The sequence below is a fragment of the Electrona antarctica genome (genome assembly GCF_951216825.1).
Source record: "Electrona antarctica genome assembly, contig: scaffold_118, whole genome shotgun sequence".
NCBI lineage: Eukaryota > Metazoa > Chordata > Actinopteri > Myctophiformes > Myctophidae > Electrona > Electrona antarctica.
The window spans coordinates 332540-348622 of NW_027638083.1; the positions used below are offsets into that span (position 1 = coordinate 332540).

The window sequence follows — 16083 nt, forward strand, 5'->3', positions numbered from 1 at the left end:
AGAGAGAGAGAGAGAGAGGGTGAAGGTAGTTGTTAGATCTGTATAGAATTTAAATGCACGGATTAATCATCACGCCAGCATCGTCTTCACCTTGAACTAGTGGAATCCGTTTTCGCACTCGGTTGAACTCTCAATTATCACAGAGTAATGAGCACCAAACTGAGACTCTCTTAAGAGAATATTGAATCTGCAGTAACTGGACCCAGACAGAACCCAGACAGAACCCAGGCAGGCAGAAGGAAGGACGGACATGACTCATTTTTTAAACACCTTATCCACAGAGTGTGAGAAATCACATTTACTAGCCAAACTATTGCACCAAAATATGTAAATCCAGTAGCTGTATATTCTATCCCAGCTCTTTGTTAATAATATAAAATAAATAATATAATCTGTCTTGACAGAAAAAACAAGTGCGTTGAATAATAAAACTATATTTCGTTTCTATAACCACACGTTATGATAATGTATAAATATTGTTTGGGTTCTCTCATAATGCTCTGTATTTCGAATGTCATTTTATTTTTGTTACCCTTATTTCTCATCATGAGTGACACTGGCAATAATTTGTACTATAATAAAACTGGATTTATGTCCAATTACTTTGAGTTATATATTGCGTTAATCTCCATTTATCATGATTAAATTACTGTAGGAGGATTGGTTTGGACACATTATTTGCTGACTGAAGGCAGGAATAACGTGGGTACTGTAATGAGTAATGTACTGTGAATGGAAGCGCATGGATATCGCCAGTCGTGGAAAATATTGGATCAATACTGGAATATAGAAATACTTTGTTACAAGTAAAAGTCCGGAATTCAAAATGTACTCGAGTACAAAAGTATTGGCATCAAAATGTTACCAAAAGTATAGAATGTTCTCAGTGTGCAGAACGTCTCATTTCAAGTATAGAACGTAATCATTGTGCAGAACGTCTCATTTCAAGTATAGAACGTAATCATTGTGCAGAACGTCTCATTTCAAGTATAGAACGTAATCATTGTGCAAAACGTCTCATTTCAAGTATAGAACGTAATCATTGTGCAGAACGTCTCATTTCAAGTATAGAATGTTCTCAGTGTGCAGAACGTCTCATTTCAAGTATAGAATGTTCTCAGTGTGCAGAACGTCTCATTTCAAGTATAGAATGTTCTCAGTGTGCAGAACGTCTCATTTCAAGTATAGAACGTTCTCAGTGTGCAGAACATCTCATTTCAAGTATAGAACGTTCTCATTGTGCAGAACATCTCATTTCAAGTATAGAACGTTCTCATTGTGCAGAACGTCTCATTTCAAGTTTTCAAATGTATACAAATAATTTGAAAATAGCAAATCTACAAGCTTGTAGATCTGCCATTTTCAAAAGGCCAAAATGTATATATAGGGCTGAAGTGGTTATTCTTAAAGATCTTTTGGGGGGCTTTTCTGCCTTTATTGGTTGAAAGTAGGGGGGGAGGGAAGGCCGCCGGGATCGGGGGTCGAACCCTCGGCACGCCGTCAGGCTGGCTCAGCAGCCTAGAGGCCCAGACGGTTGAGCTAACTGTCAGCCTGGCTCAGCAGCCTCTAGAGGCCCAGACGGTTGAGCTAACCGTCAGGCTGGCTCAGCAGCCTCTAGGGGCCCAGACGGTTGAGCTAACCGTCAGGCTGGCTCAGCAGCCTCTAGGGGCCCAGACGGTTGAGCTAACTGTCAGGCTGTCTCAGCAGCCTCTAGAGGCCCAGACGGTTGAGCTAACCGTCAGGCTGGCTCAGCAGCCTCTAGGGGCCCAGACGGTTGAGCTAACCGTCAGGCTGGCTCAGCAGCCTCTAGGGGCCCAGACGGTTGAGCTAACTGTCAGGCTGTCTCAGCAGCCTCTAGAGGCCCAGACGGTTGAGCTAACCGTCAGGCTGGCTCAGCAGCCTCTAGGGGCCCAGACGGTTGAGCTAACCGTCAGGCTGGCTCAGCAGCCTCTAGAGGCCCAGACGGTTGAGCTAACCGTCAGCCTGGCTCAGCAGCCTCTAGGGGCCCAGACAGTTGAGCTAACCGTCCGGCTGGCTCAGCAGCCTAGGTGCCCAGACGGTTGAGCTAACCGTCAGCCTGGCTCAGCAGCCTCTAGGGGCCCAGACGGTTGAGCTAACCGTCAGCCTGGCTCAGCAGCCTCTAGGGGCCCAGACGGTTGAGCTAACCGTCAGCCTGGCTCAGCAGCCTCTAGGGGCCCAGACGGTTGAGCTAACCGTCAGCCTGGCTCAGCAGCCTCTAGAGGCCCAGACGGTTGAGCTAACCGTCAGCCTGGCTCAGCAGCCTCTAGGGGCCCAGACGGTTGAGCTAACCGTCAGCCTGGCTCAGCAGCCTCTAGAGGCCCAGACGGTTGAGCTAACCGTCAGCCTGGCTCAGCAGCCTCTAGGGGCCCAGACGGTTGAGCTAACCGTCAGCCTGGCTCAGCAGCCTGGGTGACCAGACGGTTGAGCTAACCGTCAGCCTGGCTCAGCAGCCTCTAGGGGCCCAGACGGTTGAGCTAACCGTCAGCCTGGCTCAGCAGCCTCTAGGGGCCCAGACGGTTGAGCTAACCGTCAGGCTGGCTCAGCAGCCTCTAGGGGCCCAGACGGTTGAGCTAACCGTCAGCCTGGCTCAGCAGCCTCTAGGGGCCCAGACGGTTGAGCTAACTGTCAGGATGGCTCAGCAGCCTCTAGAGGCCCAGACGGTTGAGCTAACTGTCAGGATGGCTCAGCAGCCTCTAGAGGCCCAGACGGTTGAGCCAACTGTCAGGATGGCTCAGCAGCCTCTAGAGGCCCAGACGGTTGAGCTAACCGTCAGGGCCTGAAGTGGTTATTGCATGTTTTTTGAGTGGTGTACAAATACCAGTGAAGTACAAATACCATAAAACTGTACTTAAGTACAGTACTTGAGTAAATGTACTTAGTTACTTTCCACTGTTGAACATGTGCGTGCCCCAATAAAGCAAAGCAAAGTAAATATTCATTATTGAATCCATCTTTATTGACAGTGGAGGTATTGTTGCAAACATTTGCAGGTTAATGATACACCGAATGCAGAATGATCCATCAATATTAAAAATAAAAACAGCTAGAGGACAGGACCCCATAGAGAGTCACGGTTCCGCCCCCTGAAAGAGAATTTCCCATTAATTTTCCCCATAGACGTTTCAGAAAGTATTTATTTAAAGACCTGTAAGCCAACTCGGCCAACAAAGCCAACTCGGATGGTGACAACTCATGACAATAAACGCATTTTTTTGGGGGCGAACAAATAATTAGAAAGAAGATAAAAAGGGCAGGTTTACAACACTTTGTATGTTGTTTTTCTTCTTTCTAATTATTTGTTCGGACGAGATGTTCTAACTAACAAAAAATAAATTAAAGATGAATAATTCATTCAAAAATACATTTTTGCTCAACTGCTGATTAGGCTTCTATAGAGGGTATGCGCTGTGACATCATCATCATACCAGGAAGTTATGCAGGAACGCCTACTGAGTGGCAAAAAACTACTTTCTGGCCTTGACAACCCCTACATCCAAACAGAAAAGTCTTATCTGATTGCATTAAACGACATTAGACAACATTAAACTCACGTTGCCACTCGATTTTCCATTCACTTCATGCATGCTCATACCCTCTATTTAAATAAAAGACAAATTAAATAAAGCCACCCATGGTATCTTTACTCTTATTCTGACTGCACACTATACATTTGAGAATAGCTACACATGTCAGTCTAAATGGTAAATGGTGCATTTATATAGGCTTTACATAGATTGTGCATTACATTCACCCATACACACATTCATACACCGATGGCCGCGGAAACCATGCAAGGCACCAACCAGCACGTCAGGAGCAATTAGGGGTTCAGTGTCTTGCTCAAGGACACTTCGACACTGACTCTGGGGGAGCCCGGGTTCGAGCTGGCAACCTTGCGGTTACCATTCAGCCACTCTACCCCTGAGCCACCACCGCCCCTACAGTCTAAAAGGTAACGGTATAGGTAATTTAAAAATGTTCAAGCCATATTTTTGGTTCTTTTGATGCTATAGAATACTGCAGGACAGGTAGGCTACAGACATAGTTGTATATTGGCTTTAATGTTAACGTACAGTGGTTCGTTGCTGCTGATTCGATTACTACATTAGTAAATTAAGATCAATTGGCGTTTTAACATTATGTTACACTTTAGCTATTGAAAAATAGCAGATCTACAAGCTCATAGCGCGGCACTCGGTGCTTGTAGGTCTGCTATTTTTGAAAAATTGGGGGTCCTTGACATGAAAATGTTTAAGAACAACTGACATAGAAACATGAGGTTGTTCAGAAAACTGTCAGGATTTAGAAGACATTTGTAGAATCGTTCCCAGGTCTAAATGGGTTAAGCCTCGTGAAGTTGCTTGTCAAAGTGGGCCGTACACGTCCTCGTGGGGATGGTAGCGAGAGCCGGCGCCGCGGCCGTCTTTGGGAGCGGGCAGGTGGACGACAGAGACGGAGGCCAGGGACAGGCGGTGGAGGTGCCAGTGGGACAGCGGTGCAGGGTGGGACGGAGGCGATGGCGGCGGGGGGAAGGAGAGAGGGAGAGAGTGGCAGTGCTTGAGCGGGGGCGGCGAGGGCCGCGGCTGGGGCTGCAACGGGGGCTCATAGTACGGCGACAGGGGGGAGATGTGAGGGGGTGAGGAGGACCGGTGCTGGTAGTAATAATCGGGGGTAACGGTGGAAGGGTAGTACGGGGCCGGCGGCGGCGGCGGTGGTCCCACGTAATTAAAGCCGTAGGGGTGGAGGAGGGCCGAGGTGCGTCTGCCAGGGCCGGCCATCAGGATCTTCTTGGTGTAGTTGTTGAGGGTGGAGACCCCCGCCGCCATGCAGGTGGTGAAGGCTATCCACGCCACACTGACGGAGAGAGTAGATGTTGGATTGTTTGTGTTTGTATACACAGGACACACTGTACTGGATATTATACAGTATATGATAGGCATGTAACGATTCACTCAACTCACGATACGATTCGTATCACGATATGAGGTTCACGATACGATTTTTCACAATATTAAAAAATATACATATTTTAATGAGAAATTACCGTTTTAATTTTATATAATTTATCTTCCCCCCCCCTGAGATTTTTTATTTAACTACATTGCAAAAGAAGTAGCATTACTTTTGACAGTGCAGAAACATAATTGCCTTCCTTGATGAGCATCAACGACCATCATCACCTGGGCACAGTCACAGACACACACAGCTCCCCTCTACAGTGCTCTACTACTGAAAGTGACTATCGTTTCTCTCCAAAAGCTCTCTCGTTCAATTTCAATGAATCTATTCATATCGTCGGGATTAATATCGATATATATCGATATACGATATATCGTTACATGCCTAGTATATGATGCTCACTATACCCAGTCGTGAAAATGAAACCATCATGCCAGCCCCAGTGCTGATTTCGTCGACTAATAATACTATGACGGAAAAATGTTCGTCGACTACCTTTTGTCACCGACGAAAACTAAATGGAAACTAAGCGATGGTGACTAAAAGTGAGACTGAATATGTTGACAATTTCGTCAACAACATTTTTTTTTAATAATGAAAAAGAAATAGCGGGTTTGTTGCGGACCTGGTGACGAGGGCCAGCGGCGTCGAGTCCGGGGGTGCTTGAGGGCTGAAGCACCCGCTGACACAATGGGCGTGTTCGGAAATAGCGCACTGAGCGCACTGTGCAATGCAAACTAATAGGCAAGTGCGCTCCCACACTGGGGGGGCGGGGCGGGAGGGCACCCACTGCCGTTATAAGAACTTTCCGCGCCTGACGAGGCCGTCGTGTTATGACGACGAAACCGGAAATCGACACGTGTTCTGGGCTGCAAGGGCTTCTGGGAAAATGAGTTCAACGCAAGTGAACGGTATAGTTTCAACTGAACTCCAGCAGCTCTTGTTCCGGATCGCGACGGTGGCATATTTTTCGGTTCGACAACAAGCCATGGAACTACTTTCAGGGGGATTTTCATGGATCAAAGGCACAAATACCTCCAAAGGTAATTAAACAATCCCGGCAACCTCGGTATATGACACCTTTTAATATTTTTAACACCTTTTTAGTATATGACACCGTCAAGGTGTTAATAGCTGAATATTAACACTCTGAAACATGTTGCATTAGAGACAGTCCTGACATTGCAGACACAATAGACGTTGCAGAATCTGAGCTGCTGGGTGACATTTTCAACATTTTTCAACATTTTTCAAAACACATTCAACATTTTCATAATTTTTCAGTCAGAGGAATGCATTAGAGACAGTCCTGACATTGCAGACACAATAGACGTTGCAGAATCTGAGCTGCTGGGTGACATTTTCAACATTTTTCAACATTTTTCATTTTCTGTGGTGGTGCTTAGGTTGAAAACGTGTGTTAAGAGGACTTACTAGAATGCCCAGGAGTAGCTGTAGCTGTGAGGTTTGAAGCTTTCTGGTCCCATCAAGGCTGTCGTCTGAAACACCTGCATGAACATCATGTGTGCCACCATCCCCAGGAGACCTAGTGCACGCACACACACACACATACGCACGCACGCACGCACGCACGCACGCACGCACGCACGCACGCACGCACGCACGCACGCACGCACGCACGCACGCACGCACGCACGCACGCACACACGCACGCACACTGTAAAATTGCTCCCCCAGAACTATATCAACAGCCAGATGTGATGCAAAAGCCATTGCATAAAATGTAAGACAGACAGAATCAAATGTGTTGTAGCCTAGGGTAATATAGGTTAGTAAACCAACAACAGGTTACCTGACTTTACTAGATTGCAATCACTTGTGAAATATGTACTGTACATGTGTGTATATATATGTAATACAATATAATATCTCTAGTGTCAGGAAGAAACCACTTAACTCCAAAATGTTAATTTTTCAGGAAATGAAAAATATAAGATTTTCAGGAAATTAAGAAAACAAAGCAATGCTTCCTCATCAAAGTCGGTGTTGTGAATTGTCAAAATGTTACTTCCATGAGAGGGGGAGAGGTGGTGGAGTTAGCTGCTTTAGCAGACAGTTTGAGGGTCCAATGGAGTTAAGAGGTTTTGTCCCAAGCGCTTTTTACTACTTTCCATTGGTTCAATATTATTTTAACCAACACACAGATGTAAAAGGTGATCAATAGCACTGATTTATGCAAAAAAAAATGGTTTCCTCCCGACAGCAACTAATATATACATACTCAGAAATACAAAATATTAAAGTTGCCTTAGGTTAAGTTGATGATCTCTAGATACATTAGTTGCTACTGATGAAAAAAAAGTTTGTTTTCTTGTACAGCAGTGGTTTGGTTCCCAAAGTGGGGTCCGGGGACCCCTAGGAGGTCCTTGAGGGAGTTCCAGAGGGTCCCCAGCTAAATGATAATTAGGAACCAAATGGACCCTTATGGGTCCATTTGGTTCCATTTGTACACTCTCAAGAGTTAAATTAGCATTGATTTTACAATATAAATTGGGGGTCCCAGAGATAGAAGTGCCATTAAATGGGGGTCCGTAGACTAATGCATGTCAAACTGGGGGTCCTTGAAATTAAACAGGTTGAGAATCACTGCTAGAGCCGTAAAAATCTTCTCTTATGGGGGGGGGGGGGGGGTCCCTGGCATATCTTTTCAAATGGGGGTCCACGGGGCTAATTAGTGTCAATTTGTGGGTCCTTCAAAGAAAACAAAATGGTAGGAGCGCACACCAAGAGTAGGGAGGTGCTGACCACGGAAGACACACTTTATAACAGAAAGGAGAGGTCGCACAACTCGTAGTCCCGATGCCAAAAAATACTTTTTATTTACCAACTAGCTAGTTGTCTTCTTCAGGGATCATACCCTGAAGAAGACAACTAGCTTGTCGAAACGTTTGGTAAATAAAAAGTATTTTTTGGCATCGGGACTACGAGTTGTGCGACCTCTCCTTTCCGTTTGGGGATCATTGACATGACAACGTTTGGGGACCACTGTAAGGTACGGTATGGATAGCCTACCTCCCGTCACAGTGAAGACGGCAGCGAAGGAGTTGAGCAGCTGTCCCCAGCGCAGCCGCGTGGCGCCGGGACAGCAGCTGCTGGTCAGACACAGCTGGACGGACAGCAGCACGCAGCTGACCACCAGCAGGCCCACGTACATCACCTCCATGGTCACGGACAGCCACATGATGGCTGGGGTCCAGTCGACAGGCGTTATGGGGTCCGTTATGGGGTCCAGTCGACAGGCGTTATGGGGTCCGTTATGGGGTCCAGTCGACAGGCGTTATGGGGTCCGTTATGGGGTCCAGTTGACAGGCGTTATGGGGTCCGTTATGGGGTCCAGTCGACAGGCGTTATGGGGTCCGTTATGGGGTCCAGTTGACAGGCGTTATGGGGTCCAGATGTCCCCAAAGACAAAAAGACAGTGTGTGAGAGAACTGTACACATGGTGGTGGGTATATATCCAGAGCCATCTAATAGAAGAGTTGCGATATTGAGGGGGCAGAAACCGAGCGCTCGAGCGCCGTTCATGCAGCCTGAACTGAGCCAAGCTGGAGTTGGAAATACATTGTTTTCAACGAGGGCGGCGCAAACAAGAGCTATTTTAAGCATGCGTGCAACATGACAGCTGTTTTAAAGTATTGTACAGTAACAACTAAAGTCTCTCATGTTTATGTTGTACTACTACTACTACAAAACAATCTAAAATAAAGGGATTTAAGATCATTAAAGCTGGGCTGTTGCCTGAGTCCAATGCATTTCTGCATACTTCCGGTCCAGGACTTGGCCCAGTTGGTTGTCCCCATGCTCAATGCGTAGTCTATGTAGGAGAGCCGCCATTGGACTGAAGCCGAATGAAGTGAACGCAGTTTGCGTAACTCTGTCTATATCTAAGGCTCTGGGTATATCACTCAGACAAACAATGCAGGTGGGTATTATATATCACTCAAACAATCAAACAATTGATTGAACAATCAACCGATCAATGCAAAGCAAAAGCACACAATTTAAACCTAAACCTACCTTTCTCGTTCGCCGGCGTCAACGTATGAAACAAACAGCAGTTTTCCTCTGGAAAATAGAAAGTGAACAAAATGTATGATTTAGTGTTCAGTTGTTACTTTAAAGGGACATTTCACCACTGGAAGAAACTGCAGTCAGGAGGTGTACCCGATCTGTAGTCCAGGAACATGGCGTCATGACTACAATATCTAAAAAACACACATTAATAACCCCAGGAAAGTGTTTCTTGTGTCCTAAACATCATTAAAAAAGGTTCTGGTTGCAAAGGGGGTGAAGTGGCCCTTTAATCACCGCAGTCAATCTGTTAAAGTAAACATGGCATCGTACCAAAGGTTAACAATATATAGGCCTGTCCGAGAACAGGCAAGCTCAGCTGCTATCAACGCTATTTTGATTACAACTTACAACAAAGAAAACCACACAAATTATCTTGTATACCAGCAAATTATAAATGCCTACATTTCCAGCAGAGGCAACTGCTTTATTCCACTCCAGATGTATATATACAGTATATATATACTGTTGGATAGAACTTGAAACTGCTGTGTTTTTCCACACTCTGACCCCGAAAAGCAGTCTCAAACGGGATAGCGGAGGCCGGAAACACGGCCAGTGTATTTTATTTTATTTTTTGAATCCCATTAACCTCTCTCTCCCTGGGTTTCTAATCCATAATTGAGTCATGCTGTTAGAGTCTAAATCTCCCTGAGCAGAACACACACACTGATGATAATCCTCTTTGGTTTACACACACACACACACACACACACACACACACGCACGCACGCACGCACGCACGCACGCACGCACGCACGCACGCACGCACGCACGCACGCACGCAACCTGAGGTCTCAAAATCATATTTCCGCACGCAGAGTTTCCCGTCCTGATATAAACCCATTTGAATCTCTCATTGTTATTATCAGACAATGTGTTTCTTCGTGAATCCTCATCTCACCTTGGGAACACCCTCTATGCGACGCACAAGCAATCATAAACTCATCACAATGCATGACCCGGGTTATAAAATAATATATAAATATACGCACTATATATATATATAATCCCGATGAAATAAGTAGGAGGCATGTGATTATGTAGAGCTGGGTCAACACCCCCATGTTGGTCTTCATATAGTGATTATGTAGAGCTGGGTCAACACCCCCATGTTGGTCTTCATATAGTGATTATGTAGAGCTGGGTCAACACCCCCATGTTGGTCTTCATATACTGATTATGTAGAGCTGGGTCAACACCCCCATGTTGGTCTTCATATAGTGATTATGTAGAGCTGGGTCAAAACCCCTATGTTGGTCTTCATATAGTGATTATGTAGAGCTGGGTCAAAACCCCCATGTTGGTCTTCCTACAGTGATTATGTAGAGCTGGGTCAACACCCCCATGTTGGTCTTCATATAGTGATTATGTAGAGCTGGGTCAAAACCCCTATGTTGGTCTTCATACAGTGATTATGTAGAGCTGGGTCAAAACCCCTATGTTGGTCTTCATATAGTGATTATGTAGAGCTGTGTCAACACCCCCATGTTGGCCTTCATACAGTGATTATGTAGAGCTGGGTCAAAACCCCCATGTTGGTCTTCATACAGTGATTATGTAGAGCTGGGTCAACACCCCCATGTTGGTCTTCATACAGTGATTATGTAGAGCTGGGTCAAAACCCCCATGTTGGTCTTCATACAGTGATTATGTAGAGCTGGGTCAACACCCCCATGTTGGTCTTCATACAGTGATTATGTAGAGCTGGGTCAAAACCCCCATGTTGGTCTTCATACAGTGATTATGTAGAGCTGGGTCAACACCCCCATGTTGGTCTTCATACAGTGATTATGTAGAGCTGGGTCAACACCCCCATGTTGGTCTTCATACAGTGATTATGTAGAGCTGGGTCAAAACCCCCATGTTGGTCTTCATACAGTGATTATGTAGAGCTGGGTCAAAACCCCCATGTTGGTCTTCATACAGTGATTATGTAGAGCTGGGTCAAAACCCCCATGTTGGCCTTCATACAGTGATTATGTAGAGCTGGGTCAAAACCCCCATGTTGGTCTTCATACAGTGATTATGTAGAGCTGGGTCAACACCCCCATGTTGGTCTTCATACAGTGATTATGTAGAGCTGGGTCAACACCCCCATGTTGGTCTTCATACAGTGATTATGTAGAGCTGGGTCAACACCCCCATGTTGGTCTTCATACAGTGATTATGTAGAGCTGGGTCAAAACCCCCATGTTGGTCTTCATACAGTGATTATGTAGAGCTGGGTCAAAACCCCCATGTTGGTCTTCATATAGTGATTATGTAGAGCTGGGTCAAAACCCCCATGTTGGTCTTCATATGTGACCAGATTTGACTGAGAGACTGCCATTGCGCAGATTACACCAGAGGAGAAAAACTTTTTTTTTTTCCCAAAATGAGTTAATAGCACAGGCAGACTCTTCACATACTAGAGCATGTCTGAAATAAGTGTCAGAGCTGAAATCGACATGTAAATATGAAATAAATGCCCAAACATGTAGCTAGGTGTAATGTTAGAGTCCACAGAAGTGAACCTTTCAAGCCTGTTTTCTCAACTCGCTGTTACTCTATAAGCCATATCTCCAAAACTGGTGGGCCAAACTGAACAACCAATATGTCAATTTGAAGCTATGATTCCCTGCTTTCATATGACATGAAAAAACGAAAATCCTGACAGTTTTCTGAAATACCTATGTTTCTGTATCAGTGGTGCTCAATATTTCATGTCAAGGACACCAAAAAAATATATGTAATTGGCTGCCGACCCCCATCTGAAAATATGTTGTTCCAGTTGTCCCCAGAAGCAAAGTTATAAACGTTGGCTCTGAAAGAATATATATTCAAAGATTTGAGGCACATTTTCACGACTTTTCAAAAATAGCAAACCTATCTACAAGCTCGTAGCGCGCCACTCGGTGGCGCGCAATGAGCTTGTAGATCTGCTATTTTCTGCTATGATCGTGAAAGTGTATGCAAATCTATGAATGTTTTTCTCGCAGTCACAAGCGACCGTGTGCCATAGACTTCTATATATAGATGGAGACACACAATAAAGCCTAGACTACCTGCATACCAATTCCACCCCTGCTCATAATGTGCGCTCATAAAAGAGTACATCATTCTCTTTCAAAACACACACAATTAGTACCCGTTTCATAATAAAGGTGGTGAATATGGGGTGATGAGCTGGTGCTCGGCACTGCTCGCACAGCAAAGCCAGGCTGGAGTGATCCAGTGTTGTTTTTGGCAGCAAATTTAGATTTTAGTTTTTAGCGATATAGGTCTCTTGAATAGTTTTCATTTAGTTTTAGCCACATTTTAGTCACCTGGAATGTTTTAGTGTTAGTCTAGTCGACTAAATCTACAGTTGATTTAGTCGACTAAAATGTATTTTGGGGCGGTCCTTGATGCCGTCGTAATGACTGATTTTACACTTGCTGAAAATAGCAGATCTACAAGCTCACGTTGTGAGCGTGGAAGGAACACGTTATTCCAACCAGTTCCTTTCCCCTCCATCAGGCGCCAGGGGGAGGTAGTTTAGAGACCAGGATTTCTGCCTGTGTTTTCTGAGGGTACCTACACTAGGGGACACGGGGAGAAAGGCCCTTTCGCCAACCCCTACTCGGGTATGGGCACTGATGAGAGGAGGAGAGAACACGCCCCCAGCGCCCACAGCGGGAATCGAACACAGGACCTTCTAGCTGTGAGGTGACAGCACTACCGACTGTGCCACCGTGCCCCCTGGTGAATCGATTTCACTAATGAGACCCAGCTGTGATCTGTCGCTTGGCGAGCCTATAATATGTCACCTTTGTTAGACAACTCAGACATACTCTAGTTTGAAACGCTGAGGACGTTTAAATAGCAGCCGATTAGCAGCCGTTTAAATAGCAGCCGATAATATATGGACTCCCCCCCCCAGACAGGAGGGGGGGGGGGATATTTTGGGGCTTGGGCCCCTGCCCTTTTTGCCTCAAAGTGCCCCATTTACTTAAGTACTATTTAAGTACTGTAATTTTGAGGTATTTGTACTTTACTTGAGTATTTCCAATACTTTAACTTCTACTCCACTACATCTCAGAGGCAAATATTGTACTTTTACTCTACATTTATTTGACAGCATTAGTTACTACCGGCACTTACTTTGTAGATAGCCGGTCTACAAGTTCACAATGAGCTTGTAGACCGGCTATTTTAAAATTATTTTAATACATTTGAAAACTTGAAATCAGACATTCTGCATAATGAGTACTTTTACTTTTGGTACTTTAAGTACATTTTTGGAATTCCAGACCTTGTACTTGTAACGGAGTATATAGTTCTATATTGCAGTATTGATGCTTTAACCCATTTTGGACGGGAACCCCTTTTGGTGTTTTAAACTCGTTTCGGCCTGTTTGGCCTTTGTCAGCGTCTGATAACGCTGATTTAGGCCAAACAGGCCGAAACGCGTTCGTTATCAACTCTCGTCAGAGGTAAATAAATTCATGTGAAAAGGACATTCAATGAGTGCTGGCATTTTCTTAATTTCATCCTGTATATTCGAGCCTTGCACCGTAAGGATTTTGTTCTAACCTGGAGTGGTTGTCTGCTTCGGCAGTACTTTTTTGCTCATTTTCAACTAGTCAACTAGTAAAGTCATGCCTAGTGAATGCCCTCGTGGCTCACCCCAGGCGTCCGTGTAGATGTAACAATGCCTAGTGAATTCTGCCCTCGTGGCTCACCCCAGGCGTCCGTGTAGATGTCCTCCTGGCAGCTGCGGAACAGGCCCACGTGGAAGGCGGGGAACACGAAGCCGTCGTCGCCGGTCTCCCAGGAGAACTGGATGGCGGCGGAGTTGGACACGCCGGGCACGGGGATGCAGCCGCTGTGCTTGGTGGCCGTGCACAGGGGCTTGGGCACCTTCTGCTGGCCCACCACCCAGTAGGAGGACGTGAGGGAGAGCGCGCCCAGGACCAGCGACACCACCGTCTGCAGGAAGGAGAGGCGCGGGGAGCGGACGAACTGGAAGAACGCCATGGTTGGATGGTTGGATGGATGGATGGATGGATGGATGGATGGATGGATGGCTGGTGGAGAAGTGACAGGGGGCACTGTGTTAATTTTGTTACTAAAACTAAAGACTAATGTTTTTCAGAAGACTAAGTAGGACTTTAAGACTAAATGTGGTGTGTTATTCAAAAGACGAAGACTAAATCAAAATATATGGAAACAATTAACACTGATGGGGGGGGGGGGGGGAGTGCATGGAGTGGAAGAAGAGGGAGATATGGAGCAAGAGAGAGGTATAGAGCAGGGGTGGGCAACTGGCGGCCCGGGGGCCACATGCGGCCCCCACCTTCACTTAATGTGGCCCTCAGGTTAATGTCAGGATACTGATATAATATTGGTTTCAGCTGTTACAATTCTACGACATGCAAACATGACCCGCTTTAATTACTTCAGTCTAAATTAGTAGCTCAATGCTCAACACACGTATAATTAAAGGCATTTGGAATTACATAAAAAATTTCTTTTCAGGATTCCAATTCAAAAATAACAAAAATGTAAGATTTCAATTCGAATATAGCAAAAATAGCCGATCTACAAGCTCAAAACGCGTCACGCTGCGACGCGTTTTGAGCTTGTAGATCGGCTATTTTTGCTACGACAGTAATATATGGCCCTAGGGTGTGAGTGTGGAAATATAGTGGCCCTCTCCATCGTCAAAGTTGCCCACCCCTGGTATAGATTGTATTAGTGTAGCCTTGCGTATATAGCTGCAGCCTTCACCTGCCTTTGCAATGCATTTTGCCACCCCAGGCAGATACAGGGCGCGTTCGGAAATAGTGCACTGAGCGCAATGTGCAATGCAAACTAATAGGCGAGTGCGTTCCCGGTGCGCATTTCCGAACGCACCCTAAGTCTGGCCCCTCTCAATTGTGGGAGGACTTCACGGACCGAAGTGGTGACGAGCGAACCAGATTCGTCTGCAACCAGCCTAATAACCAACCAGGGCCCAGTATGCAAATATGGGGCGACACATTGCGAGAAAAACAATCCAACACTGAGAGGGACGAGACTGATATCCACGCAGTGACATTAGCATCGCTACACGAGGCTAGTATTAGTGCAGACATTTTGAGAAATTTCCCTCGAACAAAATTGCAAGTTTCAACTGTCTTTGTTTCATAAATATGTTAGTAAGTAACGACATATCAAAAGTTCTAAGAACTCCCAGTGGTAGAACATATTGAACTAGAAAAGGTGCCCCTCGGGGCACAGGTCTCCACCAGGTCATGTTGTGGCCTCCTGGTGGCGCTATATTAGGCCAATGTGAAAAGGGTGCCATTTGTTCTTATGCCTTTCATGGCAATTGGATGATTTGAGGCATATTGTTCCAAAAATGTGTTTTGCTAAAACACCTGGTTGGTGGCGCTATAACAGGCCAATGTGAAAAGGGTGGGATATATTCCTCAGCCTAGTAGGAATAGTGCATGAAAGAGTTCACGTAAATTGCAGGGAGTGTGTGTGCAAAATGTGGCACCGGGTTAACGGTGCCGGAGATTAGCTGGTAACGGACGGACGGACACGGACATACACACGGACGGAGTGCAAAACATACTCTCTCCCCTTGCCTTCGGCCTGGTGGAGACAAACATACTCTCTCCCCATGCCTTCGGCCTGGTGGAGACAAACATACTCTCTCCCCTTGCCTTCGGCCTGGTGGAGACAAACATACTCTCTCCCCATGCCTTCGGCCTGGTGGAGACAAACATACTCTCTCCCCTTGCCTTCGGCCTGGTGGAGACAAACATACTCTCTCCCCTTGCCTTCGGCCTGGTGGAGACAAACATACTCTCTCCCCATGCCTTCGGCCTGGTGGAGACAAACATACTCTCTCCCCTTGCCTTCGGCCTGGTGGAGACAAACATACTCTCTCCCCTTGCCTTCGGCCTGGTGGAGACAAACATACTCTCTCCCCATGCCTTCGGCCTGGTGGAAACAATACATGCTAAGATAGGTGATGGTACCATTAACAACCTGGCA

General features: G+C 45.8%; 1 protein-coding gene across 1 annotated transcript; it reads right to left on the reverse strand.

Annotated features, from left to right (window-relative positions):
* Positions 1 to 13698: 13698 nt before the first annotated feature.
* Positions 13699 to 14073, reverse strand: LOC306918408 (germ cell-specific gene 1 protein-like; the record flags this gene model as incomplete). Its single annotated transcript, XM_079531311.1, has 1 exon — positions 13699 to 14073. One exon carries the CDS (start codon positions 14071 to 14073, stop codon positions 13699 to 13701), a length of 375 nt encoding a protein of 124 aa, XP_079387437.1.
* Between the last annotated feature and the right edge of the window lie 2010 nt (positions 14074 to 16083).